Genomic DNA, 24,305 nt, shown 5'->3' with positions numbered 1-24,305 from the left:
CCTGTGTGACACTTTCGATCCTCCACCCCCAAGTTTTCCACTATAAAAGCACAACAGGTTTTGGGAGTGAGAAGTCAGAGCATGTACCAGGACAAAGGAAGCTGTGTCTTTACAGAATTTGCATCTTCATTCATAAAACCACAACATCCTTCATGTCTTCAGCTGAGACCCTCATGTCCACTCCCCGCTCTCACCCAAAACCATCAGAAAAGAGTCTGAGCAAAGAGAACAGTCTCATTATGGGAAAAACTCGGGCTGACAAGTCACCAAAGAAAATAAGTCAGCACAGCTCTACTCTCTCTAAAATCAGTCTCATCACAAGGTGGGCAAACATAGGTCATCTAATCTTGGCAACCTCAGATTTTCAGTGACATAGATGAAATATCACGATCTGAGAACAAAGGCACCATGTCCTGCTAGGGTCTCTTGCAGAAGCAAGGGAAGGAAGCCTTTAATTTAATTTCTTTCACTTGCCCTACTTTTCCTCTGCCCCTGCTACTAATGACTGGAGTTAGCTGTTAGACGTGTTGGTTAAATGTCCCAGGCACATCCCTGTGACACTAGAGTCCTGTATAAACTCCAGTCTTAAGAGACTTGTCTTCTGAAAAGCAGTTCTGTAATCACAAACACAAGGAGGAAAAACAAAACAGGACAAACTGCCTTGAGGACATGGGTAAGGTTAAAGAGACTGCCTGACTGCTGCTGTTGCAAGAGAAGCATTTGGGTGAAAAAAAAATGGTGGCTGAATCTTAACCAAGACAAACAAAAGGAGGAAAGCTTGGGTGAGCAAACTGGGGCCTTTGCTGCAACATTTGTCAAGGACATTTACCCTGCAACTATGAAACAATGCATAGAGAGTTTCAATAAACAGCAACAGCAGAAACTTTGTGGCATTTCTGGCTGGATGAAAGGCCATGTTCACAGCCCTGAGATCATGTCTGCTTAGCTACTGCTACTCACTTTAACTGGAGTTAAGAAGCAAGGTCAATTAAAGAAAGACAAGGGTAAGATTAGCTCACGCTGCCAGCTTGGTCTACAACAAAATGTCTGCTAGAAACCATCCATACCAAGAAGCTAAGATAATTTAATTACTGGAGAAAAGACAGTCAAATAATTAGAATTTTAGGCTTCTAATACACAAATTGGCACTTTATACAGCAGCCACTGGGGTGGCAGCCTGCTGACAGTAACACTGCTGCGCCAGCAATAGCAAAAATGCCCTTACAGCAGTTTTCCAGAGGAAGGCATTTAACATGCACAGGGAGGGGTCAGGATTTAGGCGTATGACCATAACAGACTACCAAGAGTGAAAAACACAACAAGACAGACAGTTAAAAGAAAATTTCCCAACCAGTTAAAAGAAATAAAAAAAACCCCTCTAACAAAAAACCACTCGACTTAACACTGAAAAGAAATATATTGCATTCAAAGCCTACAGAGGGGAACATAGAAATTCTTCTACATACGAGAACAGGCAAACCTCATCCTTTGTGAGACCAGGGCTGGGCTATTCTCAGCAGAAAACCAGCTGTTCAAATAATATGAACAGCAGGACAGGGTTTTACCTACATGGCCCCAAAATGCAACACAAAACACAACATGCAGCTACAGAACTTGAATGGCACTTACTCATGTACCCTGTTGTCTCCATACAAGTCACTTAACCCAAAGCTGACGTAGTGCCAATGCTCAGGAACATTCAGTGCTGGATTTCCCAGGTTTCTGTACATGCTAACATAGTCCAGAGGGTCAGGTCCTCCCAACCTGCATTAAAAACAGAAAGATTACTAGGTAAGTTAGTTTATTCAAGACAAATAGCAAGTCTCCACAGGTGCTACAAGAGGTTGTACAAAGACCTGTTTTTAAACACAGCTAGTGACAAAAATTAAATTAGCATGTTCTAGTTACCTCTAAAAAAAAAAATAATTGAGGAGAAAGGTTGGGTTAAGTCCAGAATGATTCAAGCACAGGAAGGCAAAGCGCATGTGTGCAACATACTACAATGTTTTAAAAGTTAAAGCATAAAAACCTCTGGAAAAATCATATTAAAGCTTCTACAAAACACAAAGAAAATTGGAAAACTGTACTAGTAAAGAGCAATAGCTGTATCTGCATTGCAACCTCTTAATTCAGTCCAGAGGCACATACCTCAAAAAAAGTGATGCTATTCCTCAAAGTAGAATTTGAAAGGGCTAAGTTTTGAGAAGAGTACTCCATACTTCTGAACACAGAGAAAGAAGTTAAAAGAGTGGAGGAGAAAAACATTGATTCAGAAGAATTAGCATCATAACTTGTAAAATACACCACTTGCATTAATCAAGAATGAATAAAGAGCATCACTGCATCCCCTGCTTCAACACTAGGATGTGTTCCTTAAAATAACATTACTTAAAAGTCAATGCAGTACAGCCAGGTCATGTTAAGCAGTAATCACCACAACCTGCATCCACCCTTCCTGTTACAAGGCACAGGGAAGCGAGGCCAGTGTGCCAGCAGAGAGCATGGCATGCTCCTTCTGCCACTCCTGTCACATCTGCCCGTTCAAGGCAGGACAACTCCCCACTGAGGGAAGGATCACACCACACTGTTTTACTTGCAGTTCACTCTGTCAGTCATAAAACACCTACCACAAGCAGTTACGGAACAGTGTGAGCAGCTGTTTAACTGTTTCCTGACTACAGTTCACTTTGTTTTCAAGTAAAACTCTCAACTGCTCCAAATAAGAAAATCCAAATTAAGATGACCCCCCTTCATTGAAACCACACTAATTCCCCTCATCTGCATTGTCTGTTCAGACCCTGACACAATCATCCGCAGGTTGCAGGGCAGCCTGTGCTTCCTTTGCTAGCCCTGGGGGTTTGTGTATCACCATCAAGCAGTCTCTGTGTCTAGACAGATGGATCCAGCCCTAGTGCAGAGAGACACACTATTCGAAATCCTCTGCCACCTTCTTTTGCCCAACCTTTCAAGACTGTCTGAAGTAGCATATCAGCCTGTTATATTAAAGGCTCTTTCCACAGGTGAGCTGTGCTGCCTCCCTCCTACTGCTGCAGGAAAAAAAAGCAGAGCCTTTATCTAACAAGTGACTTTCCCTAGGACAGCTTCCACCCTCTGAAGTCACATAAGGCCACCACGGTGGCTCCAGACCAGTTCCAGTTTCCCCAGCAGGTCAGTCAAGGATGTATCCCAGGATACTGGGGCAGGACAGAGGGGATGAGTAGCCTACCCCCAGTAATGGCACAGAAGTCCATTGGTGAGGGCTACATCACAGCTATGCAGCCTTCTCATATGACAAGCAGCATCTTCATGGAGTAAAAGGCAAACTGGTGAGCAAGTCCAGGGAATGCAAGTTAGAACCCGGGATGGAACAAAGTCTGATTCTCAGTAGCCACCTGGGAAACACTCATTCTCAAAATCTAGCAATAGTTTGAAACACTCAGGAAAAAACAAGTCCCCTCTGACACACCCATTCCCCACTTGTTCCCTCTTGCCAGCACAAGGTCGCAGTGGAGGCTGGGATCTCTACCGCAAACACCCATTCAGGTGGTTCTGCTCAGAGTGTGGCACCAATACCCTGGCCAGTGCTCAGGCTCCCAGGGATCCATGATGGAAGTAGCCAAATGGAAGAAATTCCAGTCAGGACAATCACTCACTCCCAAGGAGTGGCAGTGAACAGCAGCAGCCACACACAATTACCACCCTGACTGGGAAGACTCCAGAGCAAGGGAGATCCATACACTGACCAGCAAACCAGTGTGAGAGATTAGTGAGTGGTCAGAGCAGTTGTGTAGGATTTGCAATGAAGGGACCACCTGATAAACAACCAGCACCTCCCACATGCAGAAAACCTGCTTCCAAACTGGGTTTAGTAACACCTTTAGATGTCAAACGATCCGTTCTGGAACACTGCTGACACAGGCATTCTGACATGGACAGCACACAAGACAAACCCTTACACTGCCCTTTTTCAGGACAGGGACTGTTCCACGAGTATATGCTTTTCCCTAGGGCTACTCAAAGGTATTTGTCAGGTCTGATGCAGATGAAAAGTCCTGCCTAGACTGCACCAGGTGAGGCAGACACCTCTCTCTCACTCCTGTCAGCAGCCCTGTGTTTCCTTCCAAAGGCCAAACCTCTCTGGGCTATCCAGGAGGTGACCACAGCGATGCAGCACCAGCCTGCTCAGGGGAGCCAAATTCTGTCCTGTCCAGCGCAGACCCAGACAGAGTTCACTACCCACTGGTTTACATGCTGCTCGATGACCCAAGCAGACTGCCTTTACTTCCTGAGAAATCTGGTAGGCTTGGAAGAGAGGTAAACAAAAAGCCTGCAATGGTGGTGACTAATTAAATTTTGAAAAACACATATCCAAGCCATATACCTATCCCGGAACCACTGCAACTGCAGGAGCATCCAGCAGGAGCTTTAGGCCAGCTGCCTGGAGCACAGCTACTAGTGTACCCAAGGCTCACCAAAGGTTAGTCAGCACAGATATTCATCCAGTTTCGGTGGCAGGTTTCACTGCTCTAAGGTTGGGCGCCACTGATGCCTATTGTGGTACATCCTCCCACCCACGGCTGCCGTGGCAGGGCTCGACCTTGAATCACAATCTACATATCAGTACATGGTTCACACAAAGAGCTGGAAGCGTTGGAGGATTTTATTAGGAAGAGCTGAACTTCAAAGCCAGAGGTACAGTACAAATTTGTTACATTCTCTATTCATGGAGCTCATTCACAAACAAGAAGGGCAGCCTCGGGGGAAACCCCCGGATTTGCATCTGCACCAAGAGTCTTCTTCTGACTGACATTTAGAGCGCTCTGAAGTTTCTGTGGAAGTAGAAATGCAAAGCGGGCAGAGGAAATAGATCCACAATGGGAAAAAATTCAAAAATTCCCAATTCATTCACCCTGAGAAGTCCTCAATGCATGGTTCATAGTCACTTCCCAGCAGGTGACAACAGGACTGCTTTTCACAGCTACCTTTTGATAACCCTTCAGAAGTAATCCACAATCCCCAAGTGGCTGCAGACCACAGGTCAGTGCACTGTTTTTTGAATATATGGCCTAAATTCAAGACAGGTGATGAAAAACCAACAGTCCAGCCCAAAGTATGCCTGTTTCAAAACCTGTCACAAAGGAAAGCACACATTTGCTTGTTTCAGCAGCAATTCTATGTAACAAGATATTTCACTTAAAGATACTCAACCATGTTTTGTAATAAAAGCGGACACTGGACATCAATAGAGAAAAACTTCATCTCAGCACATGGCCTTTATAAACACAGCCAGAAACTCTTCAAAAAGATTGAATCACAAACTCTCTCCCAAGATATGCAAATAGCATTTAAAAAAAGACTAGTTCCATTAAATAACTCACATGGCTAAACTTCTCCATGTAATAGGCATGGAGTTGTGCAGATTCTCCAACATTACACAGTAAGGATCTGCTCTGACACGCAAGCTGAGGACTATGATTTCAGCTACCAGAACAACAAAAAAAAAGCACCTCTGTTAACCATAGAGAAACTGATACATATAATTAAAAGCTGATTTAGTGTTACAATATTTCTCCTAAGGCAGGGAACTTAGTTCAGCAATTTCCTCTTTCAATCTAAACCAGCTAATAGCTGGTAGCTCGGGCAGAGGAGGACAGATTAGCAGAGAGTAAACTGTGGCAGAAGTCATTTTACCAGACTTCACAAAACCAAGCTCCAAGTTTCACCTTACAAAGGAAGAGAAAGTATGTGCAGTGTCCACATAGGCTTCACCTTGCACAAGAATTTCCTGCACAGGATAGCAGTAAGAATCTCACCTCTGGTTTCTACAAGCAAAGCTCTTGGCTCTTGCTGCTGAGTTGACAGTCGGAAGAACCACTACGTGGAAAGTGCCAGGATAAACAGGCCTTCACATTACTTCTTACTTGCAACCTGCCATTACTGCCAATAGCAGTTTTTCCAGTGTTTGAGCTCCAATTGAAGTGAAATCCTAATCAATCCCTTAAGCAAACAAGCACCAGTGTTTCTTCCCAAACAAGGGTCTCTGCCATTTTTCAATATATAACTAAATTTCCCTCAACCCCCACAAATCTTACATCACTCTAGTCAGTGTTGTTTTAAGCTGTTGACAGGAAAGTGCTGACTCCCAAATCGAGGTGACTGGAAACTCCTCAGGATTGAATATCTGAGATTAGAAATGGGTATAAAAACAGACTGATCAGACCATCACCAAAGTACTGATGCACACAATCAGGAAATTATTTGTATTTTGAAGTCTCAGATTTGCAACATCTCAGCCCATTGTGTCAGTTTAAGTACACCCCCCCCCCAAGCAATAAGGGCTAACAGTACTGTGAAAACCAACAGCAATAGCTTGTGTGTCAGAGCAGCATCAGGGAGGATGTTATTCTGCTGTTCCTCAGGAATCTAACCAGATAGAGTTAAAATGAACTCTAAATAAAGAAGCTGAGCGTTGACTAAAGTTTTTCCAAGTGGTGGAGTAGGGACTGGTCAATGTCAGGTACAGCAAACTCTCGGGGGTGACTTTATCGCACTCCTTAGGCCCAGAAGAGGCGGCTGAGCAGCAAAGCGATAGTAAAAAGCAAAAGGAACTCCTCTTCACACGAGGTTAGATGCTAGACACTTACCCCATAGCTAAACATCCGAGTGCTTCCTTCATGCCACTCTCCCACATAAACAACGGCTGTTCCCGGTGTCAGACACTGTGTCAGCAGACACTGAGCAGCAGATTCACAGTCTGCGATAACACATGGCTACGCAAGGCCAAGAGGAGCTGGCACTGCCCCGTGGGCTTTACGGGTATGCACAGCGTGTGTTCGGCCTGGGGCTGGAATGCCGGATCACTCCGGTCAGTGCCGGCCACACTGGAACCCCAAGCTCCCGGATACAAGACAGAGCTCGTGGCTCCTGCCCAGGAGGGGAAACTCCAGCCCCTCACCCTCTGTGGGAATCCTCCAATGAGTAACACACACTCCCCTTTTGTACGACCTGCCCCAGCCACGGCCTTCATCAGCCACCTCTCATTCACGGACCCTTCAAATCACCCCAGAAGCCCCAATACACCCTCCTGTCTTCACTGCAACCCTCCCTACAGCCTTCCCCCCTATTGCCAGTGCATCCTCCCTAGGATGTCCCCAAACACACCGCCTGGACACCCAATGCATTCCCAACGCCTCCATCCCATCCCGGCCACAAGAGCATCTCACCCCAAACTCTGGGCACAACTCGCGGTCCCTCTCCCCTTGCTAGGACCCTATCCAGCCCCGCGGCCTCACTCCCTGCAGCGTCCCCAGCCCCACTGCTGCTCCCAACCCCACTACTCCTCCCAAACCCTCTCCTATCCCACACAAGGCGCCGGCCCCACCGCTTCCCCCAGCTCCACGCGAGACCCCGGCCCCATCCAGGCCGCCTCACCAGTACTTGAGGATGGCGGTGACCTGGAGCGGGTTGGGCTGGTCGGGGTAGAGGCGGCGGCACTCGCCGTAGATACGTTGCAGCCCCGGCGGGAACAGCGACGCGGAAGGACCCGGACGCGGAGCCCGAGCCGGACCCCGCGCCCACCCGCGGGGGGCCCCCCGCCCTGCCGCACGCCCTCCATGTCCTGGGAGACGACTGGTCCCGGCGGATCCCGGCTGGTCCCGACCCCGCTCTGCTCCCGCCCGGCGCTCCCGGCCCGGCCCGGCCCGGCCCAAGCGGCTGCGCGGGGCCGCGGAGGAGGGGGCGGGGCCTGCTGCTGGACGGCGTGACTGACAGCGCGGCTCGGCCAATGGCGACGCCGTGCGGGCTCCGCCGGGAGGGGCGGGGCTTCCACCTCCCGGGAGCCGTGGAGTGACAGCGCGGCTCCGCCAATGGCGGCGCGCGCGGCAGCCGCGGGAGGCCGCGCCTCTTCTCCCTCCTCGCGCGCCACGCCGCGAGCGCGCCCTCTAGCGGTTGGCTCTAGGGGGGGGCGGGCGAGGCGCCGTCGAGGGGCGGGGTTACGCAGGTGGGCGGGGCGATGCGATGGGTGGTGGTCGAGGGGCTCCCTCATGGGGAAGGGAAACCCGAGTGCGAAGCACCGTGACGGTCTGGCTCGTTCCCGACCTAAAACTACACTTGCAAAGCGTGTGGTTGGTTCGTGTTTATAGTCCTGTATACATAACAAATGTCTCCTGGCATTCACTGAGGTGATGCAACACTGGCCTTGAAATAATTTAAAGCCCTCCACACTGCTGCCGCTCTTTTACAGTAGGTGAATGGTGAAGATCCCTACAGGTAAATATCTGAGATTAGACTCTCAGCCTGGAGAAGAGGAGACTGAGGGGAGACCTCATTGCAGCCTCCAAGTTCCTCATGAGGGGAAGAGAGGGGGCAGACACTGATCCCTTCTCTGTGATGATCACTGACAGGATCTGAGGGAATGGCCTGAAGTTGCCTCAGGGAGATATCAGAAAAAGGTTCTTCATCCAGAGCATTTTTGGGTGCTGGAACAGGCTCCCCAGGGAAGTGGTCACAGCACCAAGCCTGACAGAGTTCAAAAAGCACTTGGATAATACTCTCAGGCACATGGTGTGACTCTTGGGAATGGGCCTGTACAGGACCAGGAGTTGAACTCGACGATGCTTGTGGGTCCTTTCCAAGTTGGCCTATTCTGTAATTCTGTGATTGTCTGCTTGGGCTAAAGGCAGGAACAACAGGAGAAGAGTCCATATCTGCAGGAGAGATGTGGGACAGGACAGGTGAGTTCTAAATCAGCCTTCAGGTGCACTCACTGACATGGAAGTTCATTTTAATTAATTTCAAGACCCCGTGTTTCAGTCATCGATCATTTCAAGTGCTTTTAGAACATGTAGCCAATGGAAAACAAGAGGAAACACATTGTTCACCACCAAAATACCTGTGATGTGTATCCTTTATGCCAGCACTTCTTTTGTGGTTGCCGTGCCTCAAAAATGCAGAGAAACAGGCATTTCTCGGAAGCAACAGATGTGTTAGGACCAGCAGTTTGTAGAGATAATCCCATGAAATGATGAGACAATAAAACACTTTCCTTAGTCATAGATGCCCTCTCCAGAAGTTGATGGGATCACCTTTTTCTCCTTTCTTATTAGAAAAAATTAGCGTGCAAAAATCTATTAGGTGGAAACCCGCCAATTGTGATGTAGCGTTTTTGGTGGAAGTGCCCAGATCCCCCTTGGACCGCAACATCCACCGGTTTCCCGGCCGTGGATGTGTCCGGAGCACTTCCTTTTTCCGAACTCCGCCTCCCGGCGCGCCCCTCTCCCGGCGCCGGACTACAACGCCCGGCATGCTCCGCGACAGGAATGTCGCCTCACCGAGCGTCGCTTTGCGCCGGACTACAACTCCCGGCAGGCGCCGCGGCCGCGGGAATACATCACCCAGGCGGCGCCGCGTCCCCGCTCCGCGCGTGCGCCGCCGAGGGCTGGGCTGTTGCTCCCTGACGGGCGGCTGCGGCGGGTCCTCGCCATGGAGTCCTACGACGTGATAGCAAACCAGCCCGTCGTGATAGACAACGTGAGTGCAGCCGCCCCCGCGCGTCCGGGACCGCGCGCGGAGCGGGGAGGGCCCGGCCAATCCTTTGTCATCGGGGCTTGCCGCGCCCCGCCCGGCCGCACCACCCCCCCCGGCCGGCCTTGCCGCCGCCTCTGGCCCTCGCAAGCGCCGCACGGTACACTTCGTCCTCGGGGGGCGAGGCGCGCGCCTCGGACGCCTCCGCGATTGGCTGGGCGGCTGCCACGCACCCGCGGCGGGCCGCTTGCCCCGCGTTGGGGGGCGCAGCCCCCGCCACCGCCGGGCTACCACTGGCGGGGAGGGGCGGCGCGCCCCCATTGGCTTGCGGCGCTGTCAGGTCAGCGGGACCGCGGAACCCGCTGTTACCTGCTGGAGCGGGGCGGACCGCGCGGCAGCACCTGCGCTCATTGGCAGTGGGGGCTGTCAGTCACACGGGGCTGCCCCGGCCCCGGCCCGCCCGCTCTTTGTGCCGACGGGGACAAGGGTGCTGGCCAGGCATGTGGCCGCACTCCCGGGCGTGCTCTCGGCGGGAAATATTTGCCCGGGGGTCCAGTGGGCTCCTGTCAGGCCTTGGGTGGACCCCCACACGCTCTGGGGCGTCCCCGCTTCCTCCCGCGGCCGTGCGGCGTGAGCCCTGCATCCCAGGTCCCCCATCACAGGGGGACCCGCAGCGAGAGGGGAATACACCCCCCAGTACGTGCACTTCCTCCCAGTGCAAAATTCCAGCACGCCGGCGGTCCACAGCAAAGATTAACGAACATTAAAAAAAAAAAAAACAAAAACAGAAAAAAAAAAAAGAAACAAAAAAAAAAAATGGAGTGCCGCTCCCAAGGCCTGGATTTCCGTGCTCCTGAAGGATCTGCTCCCAGCACAGATTGCATCAGCTGTAGTTTGACAGCGTGGTGGGGTGTTGCAGATGGCTGCTCCAAGCTGATGATACTGCTCATTAGCACAAAGCAGACATGCACCTCTGTGGGCAATAGCTCGGCTGGAGATGAATGACAGTGATTCCATGCCTGGTACTTCTGGGTCCAGTTCTGATTTGCCTCATCCAAGCTGGCCTCCCAGGAGGAAGGACCATCCAGGAAAGGGTGGGAGGGCGTATCTTGGAGGGAACCTCCTCCAGTGTAGTGAGTCACAAATCCATGCTCCTCCCTTCTGACCTCTACTGCCAGGGATTCAGATTTTGTTGTTTTGAAGGGTCAGTATTGTGCTCCGTTCTTTCTCCAAAAGCTTAATTTCTGCTGAATCTTTTTGCTGTATGACATGTGGATCTGCTAGCCTGGCACTTCTCAATTTATTGCTTTATATCCCCATGAAGTGAGTGATTGTAGGTGTTCTCAGATCAAGCCAGTTATTCTTCTGACCCCTTCTTTATTATTGATCCCAGTTTCCTCTCTACACATTGAGCTCTCTGATACAGTTTTGGCGTTGTTTCTTTCCCTGGAATCACAACAGAGAGATTTAGGTTAGACACTGAAGGAAAGCATCTAATGGAAAATGAGATTAAGCAGTATAATTGACCATGTTGAGGAAAACATGTATCTCCTTTATTGAGGATATTAAAGAGTGTGTTAGGTTGATTTTTCTTAGAAATGACTGGAGCAGCACCGATCCTGCTGTGTTGTCGAGTGATTAGCTGACCATTAAAGTTATTTCTAGGCGTTCTGGTGCTGTGAGGATGAGTTTGTGGAGCTACGGTCACACAGTAACAGCCTGTATCTAATTTCAGCATGTCCTCTTACTTAGCGCAGTGATTGCCACCCCTGCATCAGAGCTGAAGAAGGGCTCGTGTGCCAGCAGCTGACTCTGTGTCTTTTTTCATTTTATCAGCTGGTCTTATAAAAGCCAATTCTTCCTTTTGCCTCTCTGATAAGCGAGCTCCCTCCCTTCCCCTCCCTGCACAAGCAGTAGAATGGAGCAGTTGTTGTGACATCTGCCTCGAACACCTGCAGGCCGTGGGCAGAGGGGCCTGGTGGTGACTCTGCATTTTTGGTACTCTTTGGAGTTCAGGCAGGATGGGAAGTGGAGCTGCACAGAGCAGGTACTGCTGTTCCCACGGCTGTTCCGTTGCTGCTTTTCCTCAGAGAGGTGTGTGTGGGAGGGTAGGAAGGGGTAAATGAGATAGTGAGCTGGTGAACGAGCTCGACCCCCTCTAGTCCCGGCTGTGCTCTAGTATCTGTGTGTTCCTAAAGGCCATTAAAGGATGTAGCTTAAAAACTCAACAAGGAGGATTTTTTCCCTTCCCTTTACCAAACAGTGCTCTGGTTTTCAGTAGGGAGAGTTTTGTAATGTACAGCGAGAGGTTGGAGCTGTACCTCAGCACAACCTTAATGTTCTTCATTGTCTAATTCTTAAGAGTTGTGTACGTCTTGCAGTCCCAGAAGCTCTCTCTGTGTGATTTGGGAGCCTTACTGAACCTTATGCACATGTAGATAGTTCAAAGGTGGCCTTAGAAAGCGCAGATTCCTTGACCTCTGTGAAATTATCCCTTGTTTCATAAAAAGAGGATAAAATTTGGCTTTATAGTCTAAGTGGTGGCATTTAAGCAGCTGAGCTGTCAGTAAGGGCTGTTGTGTCTTTGGTTTGTTCTTGATCTTACAAAATCTGTATCTAATAAAAGAGTTCTATGACAATATAAATGTGCACTCTCCGTAGAAAGTGCTATGCAGTAGATTGACTCTTGGTGATTTCTGTTTAAATTCATGCATCAAGATAAATGTATCCATAAACTGACTGGCTACAGAGCCAGAGGATGAGGCATGTTCAGTTACTTCATGGTACTCACAAGAATTTTCCATGAATTTATCTTCCTTGACCTTTACATTTTACATCTAGTTTTCCTTCTTTTATTCTTTTGCTCATATTAAAGTAAAAAAATAAATAATAAAAAATTGGATGAAAGCTCAGGCAGGATAGTTGCTGGTGGAAGCATATAAATTTGTAAATTTTCTTTTAAGTTCTAGTAAATCAGAGTTTGTAGCAGAAGGGAAGATGCATGGGTTTTTTCTTATTTGAAACAAAAATGGAAAAACAGGTCTTTAAACTTTCTGAATCAGGGTTATTTCAAAATTTAAATGTTTTCTTCACATTGTGTAGGAATCTCAAACTGGTCTATAATAAACACATTTACTCAGTGCACTCGTATCTGCAAAGAAGTAAAACGTTTTCAAGAAAAATTGAATAGGTCAGAAAGTGCTGTCAGGTCTTTGTAGTGCAGAGATAGCAAACAGCTGTGCTTGGTTTATTCCCAGGCACTTGGAAGCACAACTGTGTTGAAGCCCCATCGTACCACATTCAAAGCAGTCACTTGTTTTTGACTCCAAGAAGGAGTTCTGAGCTACCGGCACATTCAGTTAACTTTGAACTTCAATATGTAAATCTTAAAATACATAACTTGCTGGGAATCTCAGCAGGACATGCTGGGTAATTTTTGGTCCAGCATAAGGAAGTTTTAATCTCTAAATTAAAATAGGAGCATCATTGTTCTCCTGAAACCAGTTCCCAGCAGCAGACTGTGCTGGCAGCAAGATCAGTCATTATCTTGAATAAAATATTCAAGAAGTGCAATATTCTGATGTGGTTAAGTTATTGCATTCAGCTTGTTTGCTCTGAGACTTGACAAAGTATGGTACTCTTTTCCCAGGTAGAGAGTTGTTTATAACCTATAAGAAAAATGAAAGCAGTGGTTTTGTTTTATTCCTTGCTTCACTTTGAAGGGAGTAGCCAGAAGAGAGTCTGTCTCAAGGGAACTCTTTTTAACACTTTACAGGCCAGTTTGACACTGGTATCAGTTAGTACAGACCTTGGGATGCAACTGGAGCTGAGTCCCTCTTGCCAAGAGGGAGCAGTCCTGCCCAGATGCCAGCTTGAGTGTGCTCCTGGAGCCAGTTTGGGTGCAGGTGTTTATCAAGAGACGAGATTTCAAGCAATCTACCTTCCATATGCTTTATAACTAGCTAGGTCTGGTCTGCAGAGTGTTCCTGACACTCACCTCCTACAGATGTGTCCTGGCAAACCTGACTGGCGGTTTCAAGGCAGGAGCGCCCTGGCTCATGTGACAGAGCACACATGCTCCATGCAGAGCCCGGCTTCCTGGCTGAAAATGCTGATGGAAGTAGCTTGGCAAGAAGGCACTGGACTGTGAACAGGAGAGACTGGGGACACCCCACATTCCTTTCTGCTGAGCCTGCTCTGGCTGGTAACCTCTGGCACTGGGATGGCGGAACCGCTGCAGCCAGGGCTTGACTTGCAGAGCCCTGAGCAACTCATGTGGCCTCAGCCTCCTGACCCATGCAGAGGTGGTGAGAAGCAGAAAACTACAGAGGAGCTGTGTTACCACTCATTTTAAAATGCTGTGGGGCAGCCAAAATGCCTTTTTGGCCTCAAAAACAGAGCAGTCCTGCTGCAGAACCCTTGAGAGTGAACAGGCACTTCACAGGTCACGGCTTTCAGTGCAAACTCACACACTTTACTCCCAGTATGGGGTAAAGCAGAATTGCTTCTCTTTCTGCAGAAGAGCTTGCTGCCATGGTAGTCTGGGATTAACAGTGAAATGGCTTATCCGAGGAGATCCTATGAAAATCTGCTCCTTACCAAACTTGGGTGTTCCTGCAAGCTACTCATTGTTTCAAGATGTCATTCCCTTGTGCAGGGAGAGGAAATGGAGGAGGGGAAGGAGTCAGCACAGATCCAAGTTGATGATGGGGTTTCCAGGGTGCTTCCGGACAGGGACGGGAGCTGCAGGGCCAGATGCCTGGCACTGACTCCCTGCCAGGGCCTCGCTGTGGCTGGTTTTACCCACTGTGTTTGCTGCTTTGAATGTTGTAGAAGGCTCTTTGGATTTGTGCCTTACTGACTGCCATACCTCATCTCTTCTTCCTTATTCCTTTTGAACAAGCCATATTCCATCAGCTGCATTTCCTACCTCCAGCCTTTTCCTTTGCAGTCTGACCAACACCTTTGTCCTTTCCAGACACCAGGCTGGTTGGTTTCCAGTGTCTTTTCTGACCACGTTTCTGTGGCCTGCCTCCTTAGTGTTAGCTAGTTTATCTACCACTTGATCTTCTTTTCCCTAGTCTCCACTCAGCCTGTTTCCCACAGTCCTTTCCTGCTCCCTTCTCTGACTTTATCCACCTTCCCTCCATCCTTTCCAAATTTACTTCTGAGAGGCCTGTAGCCATCATCCTCCCAATACCCCCCTTTCCAAGTAGAAAGGAAGGGATCTGGCAGTGCTGATGTACTTTGCTACTCCTCTAAAACTTATGAGGATGATGCAGTGAATGATAAGCTCATGCATTTGTCTCTTGCTCCCACAGGGCTCGGGTGTGATCAAAGCAGGTTTTGCAGGCGATCAAATACCAAAATACTGCTTTCCCAACTAGTAAGTATTCTGCTGGTCTTGGTAAGTTCTTAGTACTGTGTACCAATTCTCTGATACATACAGTGGAAGAATGGTCCAGTTTTGTAATTGGAGAAATGAATTATTCTTTTCTGCCTGCTGCAAAGAAGCATCAGGGAGAGGAGATCTCTGTTGTTAAGTACTTTGAGATTTTCGGGGGGGGGCACACATCATAAAAGATGACTTATCACTTTGTCAGGTTCAACACACAACCAAACCTGTAGGGTTCTTTAGACTGTAGACATAAGGAAAAGGACCTGGAAAAAGTCAGAGCTGGGATGAGAGGTGTGAAGACCTCTATATTTCTTTGGTGGTCCAGTATCTTGATTCCTGACAGACTTCCTTGGAAGTTTTCTGAGAGTTTTGCCAGGATGAAGACTGTAGGATCAAGAACTCTAATTAGTCACTGGCTTTTATTTTCGGTGGAGTAGATTTTTAATGAGTAATTTTTAGTTTGTTTTCTAAGCAGTGTGATCTGTAGGAGGTGGTGGGGTATGGGACCAGAAATGTCTAATCTCAGAAGCCTGCCTGAGATCAGGCAGCTCCATGTGGATCTGTCAGCTCAGACAATTGCTCAGTCTAGCCATTGGAACAGGTAAATCCTGAGTCATCAGTGAAAATGTAGCCAGACTCAGATGGCTTGTGTCCCACCAATTCAAAACTCTCTACAATCTGTTCTCTTCACCTCTGATTCTCAGATTAGCTTTGAGCAAACCTGGGTTTGTCTGCACCTGGTAGTGCTCCCAGACCCACCCATTGCTTTAGAGAGTGTGGTTAGGACAAGAGGAACACAGAGTACATAATGCTTTGGTGCATCTGAGCCCCCTGTAGAAACATTTATACTCTTGTCTCTGTTCCAGTGTGGGCAGACCAAAGCACGTTCGTGTTATGGCTGGTGCTTTAGAAGGGGACATTTTCATTGGTCCAAAGGCAGAGGTAAGAACACCTGTACACTCTACTTCTCCATATATCTCTGTATGATGCTGTAAGGAGGGGCTGTGGTTCCATGGTATCCGTGTTAGACCTGAAGAACAGAACAGATTGTCACTTCTAAGTGTGTCCAAGGTGAAGTGGGAAGCTTCATGAAATTCTTGTGCCAATCTGCTGACCACAGACCTCGTTCCCAAGACCTTCTATATCTGTCTTTTTTTTTTTTCTAGGCTACTTCTAGATCTGTATCATTACATCCCCATCTTTTTGACTGGGAACTTTAGAAATGGACCCTACTTGATTGCCTTTATCTCCCTGGCGTGGACACAAAGCTTGCTTTCCACAGTTCTGTTTCTGTCAGCACATAGTCATATGGTCTCACACTTCTTGTGAGCCCTCTGAACTGCATTCCCCAGTACCACCATTTGATAGGTGTCTGTGTGTTGGCTTGAAAAGTGTTAGGATGGAATGTGCTCTGCAAATGTCAGACTTTTCTACTTGGTATAAAAAGGCCTTGTCTGATCTTGTGAATACTTCTCTGGGAGAGATGTTTGTGATTAATTTTCACGTTTTTCCCTGTATGATAGAGATAAGTTATTTTGTAGTGGAATGCAAACTCAAGTTGAGTCTGACATTAAATCATAGTCCCAGGGCTCAGAAATGTGATTGAGTTTCTTGATGTTCTCTTGTCCTTTCTGTTTGCTCAGGAGCACAGAGGTCTCCTTGCCATCCGATACCCGATGGAGCATGGCATAGTGAAGGACTGGAACGACATGGAGCGCATCTGGCAGTATGTGTATTCTAAAGACCAGCTTCAGACGTTCTCAGAGGAGGTGAGAGACCTCATTATGTAACGGCACAGGTGTCATTCAGTGCATGTGTAACAGCAGGAGCCTTGGAACTCTGGGACTTTTCCTTTGCCCTTCTCTCTAAATGTGTGTCTGTCGTTAAATTAGGTTCTTTCACCTCTCAGGCGATGCTGCACAAGAAGTTCCAAGCAGAATTCCTCTCCTGATATGATGTTCTGGCCTGACTGAAAATCTACCTTTCACATTTTCTAGTCACACTCTCTAATGATTGTGCTCTAGGCCAAGTGCTTCTAACCTTTCCTGTTCTGCCTGCACATCAGGCATATCCACTCAGCAGTGACATGATTTGAAGCGAGGAAGGAGAAAACCACACACCTGTGGTCTGGAAGGATTTGACCAAAAGATTATTACATGTCTGAGAGTATAAGTGGTATAAGTGGAGTAGGAATATTTCTGTCTGCTCGTACTAAGACCATGTGCCTTCACCCTTTCTTAGGGTCTGTGTATTTCGGCTGATCTGACTGACTTCTGCCACTGAGAGTCTTGTTTGTCCGTCATGGGGCAGAGTTACTCACAGAGTATGATTCCTAGCGCTTCTTAATTAGACCAGAACCCTGCTGGTCTTCCAACCTAATCAAGATTATTCACAGTCTAATACAGCTCAGTAGCTGAAATGATTCCTTTCTACCTGTCCTTTTGCACCAGTGGTTCCAAAAGTGAATAAATAAGTAGAAATTTTCAGGAACACACCCCTAGCTGCCTCCTGGTTATTGCAGCACAACTCCTTCTTCTCTTTGCCAGCATCCTGTGCTGCTGACGGAAGCCCCCCTAAACCCGCGCAAGAACAGAGAGCGTGCTGCTGAGGTGTTTTTTGAGACCTTCAATGTGCCAGCACTGTTCATCTCCATGCAAGCTGTGCTTAGCCTGTAAGTGTCTTTCGTCTTTGATTTGTGTTTGTGGAATGTTGCTGTGAAATCCATTCTTTCACAAACCAAAAAAAAACCGTAGAAGATCTCACTGATGTCTGACTTGTCCCCTTTCCATGTAAGAACTGAAACTCAGTTTCTGTAATGAAGAGTTTTCAGGAATTTGCTGAACTGGGATGAGACCTCAGTTTTTGATGGTTTTTTAGCCTCTGTTCGTGTGAAATCTCTGCTCCCTGAGTTGAGTGTGGATGTGTTGCGTGCTTGGGCTCACTTTGAGTTGCTTGTTCTGACTTGACCCTTTGTCCCCGTGTAGCTACGCGACCGGGAGGACCACAGGAGTGGTGCTGGACTCCGGGGATGGCGTTACTCACGCGGTTCCCATCTACGAAGGCTTTGCCATGCCCCACTCCATCATGCGGATTGACATCGCTGGCCGCGATGTCTCACGCTTCCTGCGCCTCTATCTCCGGAAGGAAGGCTATGACTTCCATACCACCTCTGAGTTTGAGATTGTCAAGACCATCAAGGAGGTGATGCCCTGTTCTGTTTCTCTTTATCCAAGCAGGTATTTCTTCTCAAGGGAAGTTGTGGCTTGTGGAATCTGGCGGGAAGTGCCAGCTCTGCACCTAACTCCATTATCTACCTGGGGGAGTCTAGGGTCACTAAGATGATTAAAGGACTGGAACATCTGTTGTATGTAGAAAGGCTAAGAGAGCTTGGACTGTTGAACCATGAGAAGAGATGGTTGGGGAGTGTCTCATCAATGTATATAAATGTCTGAAGGGAGGCTGCAGAGAAAACAGAGCCAGGTTTGTTTCAGTGATGTCCAGTAATAGGACAAGATGCACAAACTGAAGCACAGGAGGTTCTGTCTGAACATAAACTTTTTTAGTGTGAGGGTAATCAAGTGCTGGCACAGGTTGTCCAGAGGGTTGTAGAGTCTCCATCCTTTGTGATGTTAAAAAGCCACCTGGACATGGTCCCAGACAGCCAGCTGTAGGGGACCTTTCTGGAACAAGGTGACTGGACAGGATGACCTGCAGATGTCCCTTGCAACCTCAGCCATTCTGTATTCTGGGTGAGTTATAGTCAAGGTCACATTAATCACTATTGAGGGGCTGTTAACATGAAGGTGAAGATGGGCTGGTGGTTTAGAATCCATTTTGCATTTATCTGTGCTGCAGTTTCTCTGGGTCTGATGTCTTTCACTAGCGTTTGTTTACCCTTCAGGGCAAGGGTCTGCAAAATCTGTGGCAGGTAGGGACCACGACTGGAATATTGCAAGGTATTTTACCTGATGTGAGCCCAAAATGTCAGTTCTTCAACACAAAATACTGTTAAAATTGGTCTCCCCAAAGGGATACATGGATTTTGATTATTAGTGAGAAAAATATTTTACCAGAGGTATATGGGTTATCATCTCCCTCTCCCTGACTGTTTCCTCTCCAGCGTGCCTGCTACCTGTCAATAAACCCACAGAAGGATGAGACTCTGGAGACTGAGAAGGCTCAGTACTACCTGCCAGATGGAAGCACTATTGAGGTTTGTAAGGACCACCCTGGGAGAATTCCTCATGTGAAGCACAGGGTTTCCAGAGCAGCCTTCTACCTAGTGATGGGAAATTTCATGTGGTGTTAGGTGGCAGGGGATAACTTTAAAAGACCAGAACTCATCCTGGGCTGTTGAACTGGACACTAGAATTTTTAGAGAAAGAAAACATTATGAGAAACCTTAACAACTTCTGGAAGTCCTGGGTAAGGATGCAGCATGACCATGAGCTGTTTGAGTGCAGGCTCTGATCTAGGAAAACTTTATGCTGATCATTTGTGGAGTGTGGGTGGTTGTCGGCTCACTGCATTCAGTAGTGGTTTTATTTGTGGCTTTTGCCCTGCCTAGAATTGTTTTCTGTGCAGGAACAGTTCCTTTGATTAGTGAGTTAGGAATATTCCTCAGAAGACTGAGCCCACTATAAATAGTTGAAGGAGAGGAAATACAGGTCTTACCTCCAGTACCAGGGCTGGATTTGCTCCCTTTTTGTTAGTGACCTACTGTATAGAGCTCAGCAAGCTTCTTTGTCTCTTTCATCTACAGAATGGAAATGGTGCCCTTTGTAGGAGCAGTACTGGCATTCACTTGGGTTCTAGTGATGCAGCATGAATGTCCAGGAAACTTCATTACTCTTAAGTTTCACCTAAGAAAGGCAGGCCCAACTGTAGGCAGTGAACAGCCACGTTGCTCTCTTCCCTCTGTGCTAACTTCTCTTGCAGATTGGCCCTGCCCGTTTCCGAGCCCCAGAGCTCCTATTCCGGCCAGACCTGATAGGGGAGGAATGTGAAGGACTCCATGAAGTGCTTGTTTTTGCCATTCAAAAGTCAGACATGGACCTGAGGCGAACGCTGTTCTCCAACATTGTGCTGTCTGGAGGATCCACACTTTTCAAAGGTTCCTGCCTCTTCTCTTTCTGTGGGCTGTGACATACATGATCTCTTGCTTTCTTCTCATGTGAAACTGGGAAGATAACCCAGATCACCCAACTTGACCTGTGGGGTGAGGACTGTGGGAACTCTGCTCTCTTGGGGCAGTTACTGCCTGATTTTTCTGAGTCCTCATCACAGTCTTGTGGGTATGCTAAACACCTCTGCCCTCACACATCACTTCCTGGACTTAAGAGCTTTTATTGTTTTCTTCAGTGTTTCTGCCTGTGTCAGGACTGAATAGCTGTGTTCATTCCTTTTGCTGTAGCTCACAATATTTGAGGCTAGGTACCTGAAAGGCTCTTGCATCTCCTGAGGTTCCTTTAGGTCTGTAGTGTGCGAAAGAGTCCAACAGTCCTGGTCCTGCATGAAGTGTCGGCTATGTGTGTGCAGAAAGGTTTCTACCCATCCCCTCAGGGCTCAGCTGGTACTCACTGACCTGAAGATAACCCTCTGCTAGAACTCATCAGTCTGTTATCCACAGGTTGACATCTCCAAATAGGTCCTTGGCTTCCCATCCAACCCCCTGTAAAAACGGGCTGTACAGAGGAGGAATGCCTAGGGAAGGAGGAGGTCCTAGCTAAAAACCTGGTTTGCTTGACTCAAGTTGCTGCTGAGGGAGAGCCCATTGTGCCAGTGTTTGACATCTCAGTGAGACAAAATCCCATTCTCTCACTGGCTGTGTTATGTGCCTCCCCAAACTTAGTCTCTCTGTAAGATCTGGAGTGGGATATTTGAACAGGGCTACACAGGACATGTCCATGTTGTTAGTGGATGGAACCTGGGATTTTGCTGAGGTGCTCACATTACACATTTTGTCTTGTGTAGGCTTTGGTGACAGGCTGTTGAGTGAAGTGAAGAAACTAGCTCCGAAGGACGTCAAAATAAGGGTAGGAGCAATCTCTTGTGTTTAACACTTACTACCTGTGTTGTTCTGTGACCTTGAAAGAACCTTGTTGAGAGTGCAGCTGCCATTTACTTCAAACCAGAAATGACTTGACTGGGACAGCCCACCAATTTGCTGTTGTGATGAAAACCAGTTTGGTTTCATCACTGAGTAGGTGGCTTCTCTGACAACATGACCCCTGTCCAGGATCCTGGACCACAATGGCTGTTTTGGGGGGACTGCCCAGGTGTCTTTCTGTTGGGAGAGATCATATCTGTGTTTGCCAGGCATTAGCTGGAGCGAAGTAGGGGCAGTGGGTCAGGGAGAGCAGACTGGAGCTCAGGAAGGTACTGACTGATTCTCTCTTTCTCCCAGATATCGGCTCCTCAGGAGAGATTGTATTCCACATGGATTGGGTATGTACTGCACAGCAACATGTCTTGCTGTGGGAGGGGACTGGGGAGAGGCAGCCCATTGTCTCTGATGCTGTTGTCCCTCCTGGTGCTGTGTGTCAGGAGGGTTTTGTTGCTCAGCTGGGTGATTCTCAGTGTGTTCCTGGAGCAGCAGTCAGCAGGTCGTGTGGGAGGGGGCAGCTAGTGCCAGGCTCTGTAGTGCCAGCATGTTTGCAGATAGAAGGAGAGGGAGTGACTGTGCAGAGAGCGTTTCTGTCACAGGTAACTGTGAGCCTCAACACCTTTCTCACATGGGCAAGTGTCATGATAGAAACAGCCCATCTCTGCAGAGATACGATGAGAGTGCCCTCAAAGTTTTCCTCTAACCCATAGCATGCCTGTCTCTCCCCAGTGGCTCTATCCTGGCCTCTCTGGACACCTTTAAGAAAATGTGGGTTTCGAAAAAGGAATATGAAGAAGATGGAGCTCGTGCCATCCACCGAAAAACCTTCTAGCCCTGGGACCTGTCCTCAGTCTCCTCCGAAGACTCACTTAAACTCGCTTTTCTGAGTCTGAGTGTCTGAGAGCTGCCTGTGTGTGTGTGTGTGCGCCAGCATGCCCCGATGTCACTGAGCAAAGACGACAGCAGCAGGAGGGTTGTATTAGTACTACTAACTTTTTTATTTTATTTTTTTTGTTGGTTTTTGTTTTTTTTTTTCTAATGGAAAGGAGAAAGTATCAATCTGAATTTCTCCAGAACGGCCCATTCCTTTTTCATGTCAGTCCTTTATTTTCCGTATCACAATCACATCTGTCACTGTAAAACAAACAAGCAAAAACAAAGGGAACAGCTCATAGAAACTGCCTGGCAAGCCAGAAGGGAGCCAACCACTGCAGACTGCTCGTGCAGGCTTTAGTCAGCCTAACTGCAATGCCTGGATTGTCTGGAAACACACAGCTGAGACCCCATAGCTACTTCCTTCTTTAGCAGTGTCTTCTCCATCAGTAGGTTTTTGAAGTTGTTTTTAATATATTTTTTATTAAGAGAAAGCACATTCTCAACAGTTAAGCCCATTTGCCCCCACTGTTTTTGGTGTGTGAGTGCGTGTATGCGTGTGTAACTTCTTAGCCTGATGTGGGGTCTGCACCACAGCTGGAGAAGTTGGCGATAGGACTTAGTTTGTATTGCATGGAGTAGAACAAAGCAAATCTAATCAGCTATCGTTGTACTAGACGGTTATTCTCTCGTATCTTGTTTTAAATACCTTTTCTCCTCTGGAAGCAAGTGCCCCGGAATGGGCGTGAAGGCACTTGTGTGTTCCCCCTCAACCTGCCAAGATTTACAGTGCTGACTTCTCGTGTTCTTTGTAAGAGTCGAGGCTGTTTCCCTCCTTCCTGCCATGTCAGGGCAAAGGGAGCATGTATTCACAGCCAGGCATAACTCTTGTGTACTTAATCCATTCTGGGGCAAAATAATAATTGGGAAGGTGCATTGTAATGTAAAAATTGTTTTATTTATTGAAATGTCTGAGGATATCTCAAATACTGACCACAGCACCTGGGAATTATGCTTTGGGTCTTCTTTAAACACCTGTCACCCAGGTGTTCGATGTTCGCACTGCGCACCGCACACACGCTTAGCGGAACGGCCAGCCCTGCACCACCCCCCTCGCTGTTCTCTAGGAGTGCACCAAAGGAGAGGACAATTAGCTCCACCAGGAGGTTGGTGTGAGTGGCAGGTTTGTGAGCAGGAAGCTGTCCTGCTGGCTGTGTTCTGCTGCACTGCGGTGCCTTTCTGCTCACCTGGTGACTGCTTTGCTTCTACTGCTCTAACAGCCATGGGCAGCCTGCAGACCTGCTTGTGTTGGGGCATGCCACTGTTTACCCTTTAGGTTTTTCTTGTGCATTATTCGGTGCTCTTCCCCCCCCATTGTTACTTTTCTGCAGAACCTGGCAGTAGCAGTGGAGCGGGAGTTGCTTGGTGGCAGTTCCTTTCTGTTCATCACCAAACATCACCTTGGGGTTACTCCTGGGCACAGAAATGGCATAAGAGCTGGAGGACTGCCACAGGGGTGAGGGTAAAGCCCCAGCTGAGACGCATGTAAGCAGCAAGTGGTTGCCACTGCAGGAACCACATTCTTGGGGCTCACCACTGGGCTCAGAGAGGCTGTAGGCAGGCAGTTGTGGTGATCTTTCCCAGCTGAGGCCAGGCTGCTTGTTCACCTACCCCCATCAGAGCAGACTGTTTTTTAAGCAAGAATCGTCAGTGCTCAGCCTTCTGCTGGAAAATCAGTTCCATTCTTGCTGGTTTGCTGCAGCACACAGAGGGGAGGCAGCAAACCCCTCTCGGTTCCATGACGATGTGCGCCAGGCAGTGTCAGTGCTCTCCATCCCCCCCAGCCCCTCTGCTGGCCTTGCAGCAGCAATGCTCCATTTTGTAACCTGCAGTGACTGGACAGAACGGTGCTGTATCCAGTCTAGCGTGCGTTTGGTCTGCCTGACTGTTCCCTCACACACTGTCCAAACCATGTTGCCTGGTGGTGCCCAGCATACTTAAATAAAATCATTCATATACAACCCTCAAGCCTCCTGGCCTCATGTTCCCACATTTGCAATTTTAAGGAGGTAATAACTTGTGTTCTTCTCTTGCCTGTGCAGAATTGTTGCTGGCCAGACTCTGCAAGGAGACACCATCTCTGGTCCAGGACTGCATTCCTGGCCTGGCTTTTGAGCTGAGTTAGAAGCTTCCTGGGCTGCAGCTGTGGTGTCCAAAGCTGCTCTCCCTCCTCTGCAACCATTATCTCTGAGATCCCTGTCATTGCAGACAGGACTGGGGGAGGCAGTAAGGGCAGCCCAGGCTGAGTAGGGGTGAGGGCAGTGATGCCACTGTCATTGTGAGGGGAGCTGTTGCCAGCCCAGGTGTTTGCAGAGAACTAACGTGTCAAGCTGTGCTGGCAGGGCG

The 24,305-nt window shown here is 48.2% G+C and overlaps 2 protein-coding genes across 2 annotated transcripts in view; one reads left to right on the top strand and one right to left on the bottom strand.

Moving 5' to 3' along the window:
• The window catches only part of SUFU (SUFU negative regulator of hedgehog signaling), a 98,587-nt gene extending 90,972 nt beyond the window's left edge, over positions 1 to 7,615 (bottom strand). The window contains 4 exon segments of the mRNA XM_018069256.2: positions 1,630 to 1,764; positions 7,432 to 7,535; positions 7,537 to 7,575; positions 7,577 to 7,615. Of these exon segments, the coding sequence (XP_017924745.2) occupies positions 1,630 to 1,764; positions 7,432 to 7,535; positions 7,537 to 7,575; positions 7,577 to 7,615 (317 nt within the window).
• A 1,808-nt stretch (positions 7,616 to 9,423) lies between these two features.
• Positions 9,424 to 23,920, top strand: ACTR1A (actin related protein 1A). Its single transcript, XM_018069255.3, has 11 exons — positions 9,424 to 9,528; positions 14,844 to 14,908; positions 15,787 to 15,862; positions 16,564 to 16,689; positions 17,467 to 17,591; positions 17,905 to 18,121; positions 19,041 to 19,133; positions 19,859 to 20,033; positions 20,894 to 20,955; positions 21,327 to 21,367; positions 21,756 to 23,920. Exons 1-11 carry the CDS (start codon positions 9,481 to 9,483, stop codon positions 21,856 to 21,858), a joined length of 1,131 nt encoding a protein of 376 aa, XP_017924744.1. The 5' UTR covers positions 9,424 to 9,480; the 3' UTR covers positions 21,859 to 23,920.
• Positions 23,921 to 24,305: the final 385 nt, after the last annotated feature.

This window comes from Manacus vitellinus, unplaced genomic scaffold (assembly GCF_001715985.3).
Source record: "Manacus vitellinus isolate BGI_N305 unplaced genomic scaffold, ASM171598v3 scaffold_15_pilon, whole genome shotgun sequence".
In the NCBI taxonomy this organism is placed as follows: domain Eukaryota; kingdom Metazoa; phylum Chordata; class Aves; order Passeriformes; family Pipridae; genus Manacus; species Manacus vitellinus.
Note: the sequence above shows the minus strand (reverse complement) of the source record. Positions and strands in the feature narration are given on the sequence as shown.

What these genes read in the sequence shown, in the direction of transcription:
- ACTR1A (XM_018069255.3), top strand. Translation starts at nt 9,481, where the DNA reads ATGGAGTCCTACGACGTGATAGCAAACCAGCCCGTCGTGATAGACAAC. An exon ending in TTCAGACGTTCTCAGAGGAG is followed by an intron (nt 16,690 to 17,466) that starts GTGAGAGACCTC and finishes TCTCTTTGCCAG; the next exon opens with CATCCTGTGCTGCTGACGGA. An exon ending in ATGCAAGCTGTGCTTAGCCT is followed by an intron (nt 17,592 to 17,904) that starts GTAAGTGTCTTT and finishes GTCCCCGTGTAG; the next exon opens with CTACGCGACCGGGAGGACCA.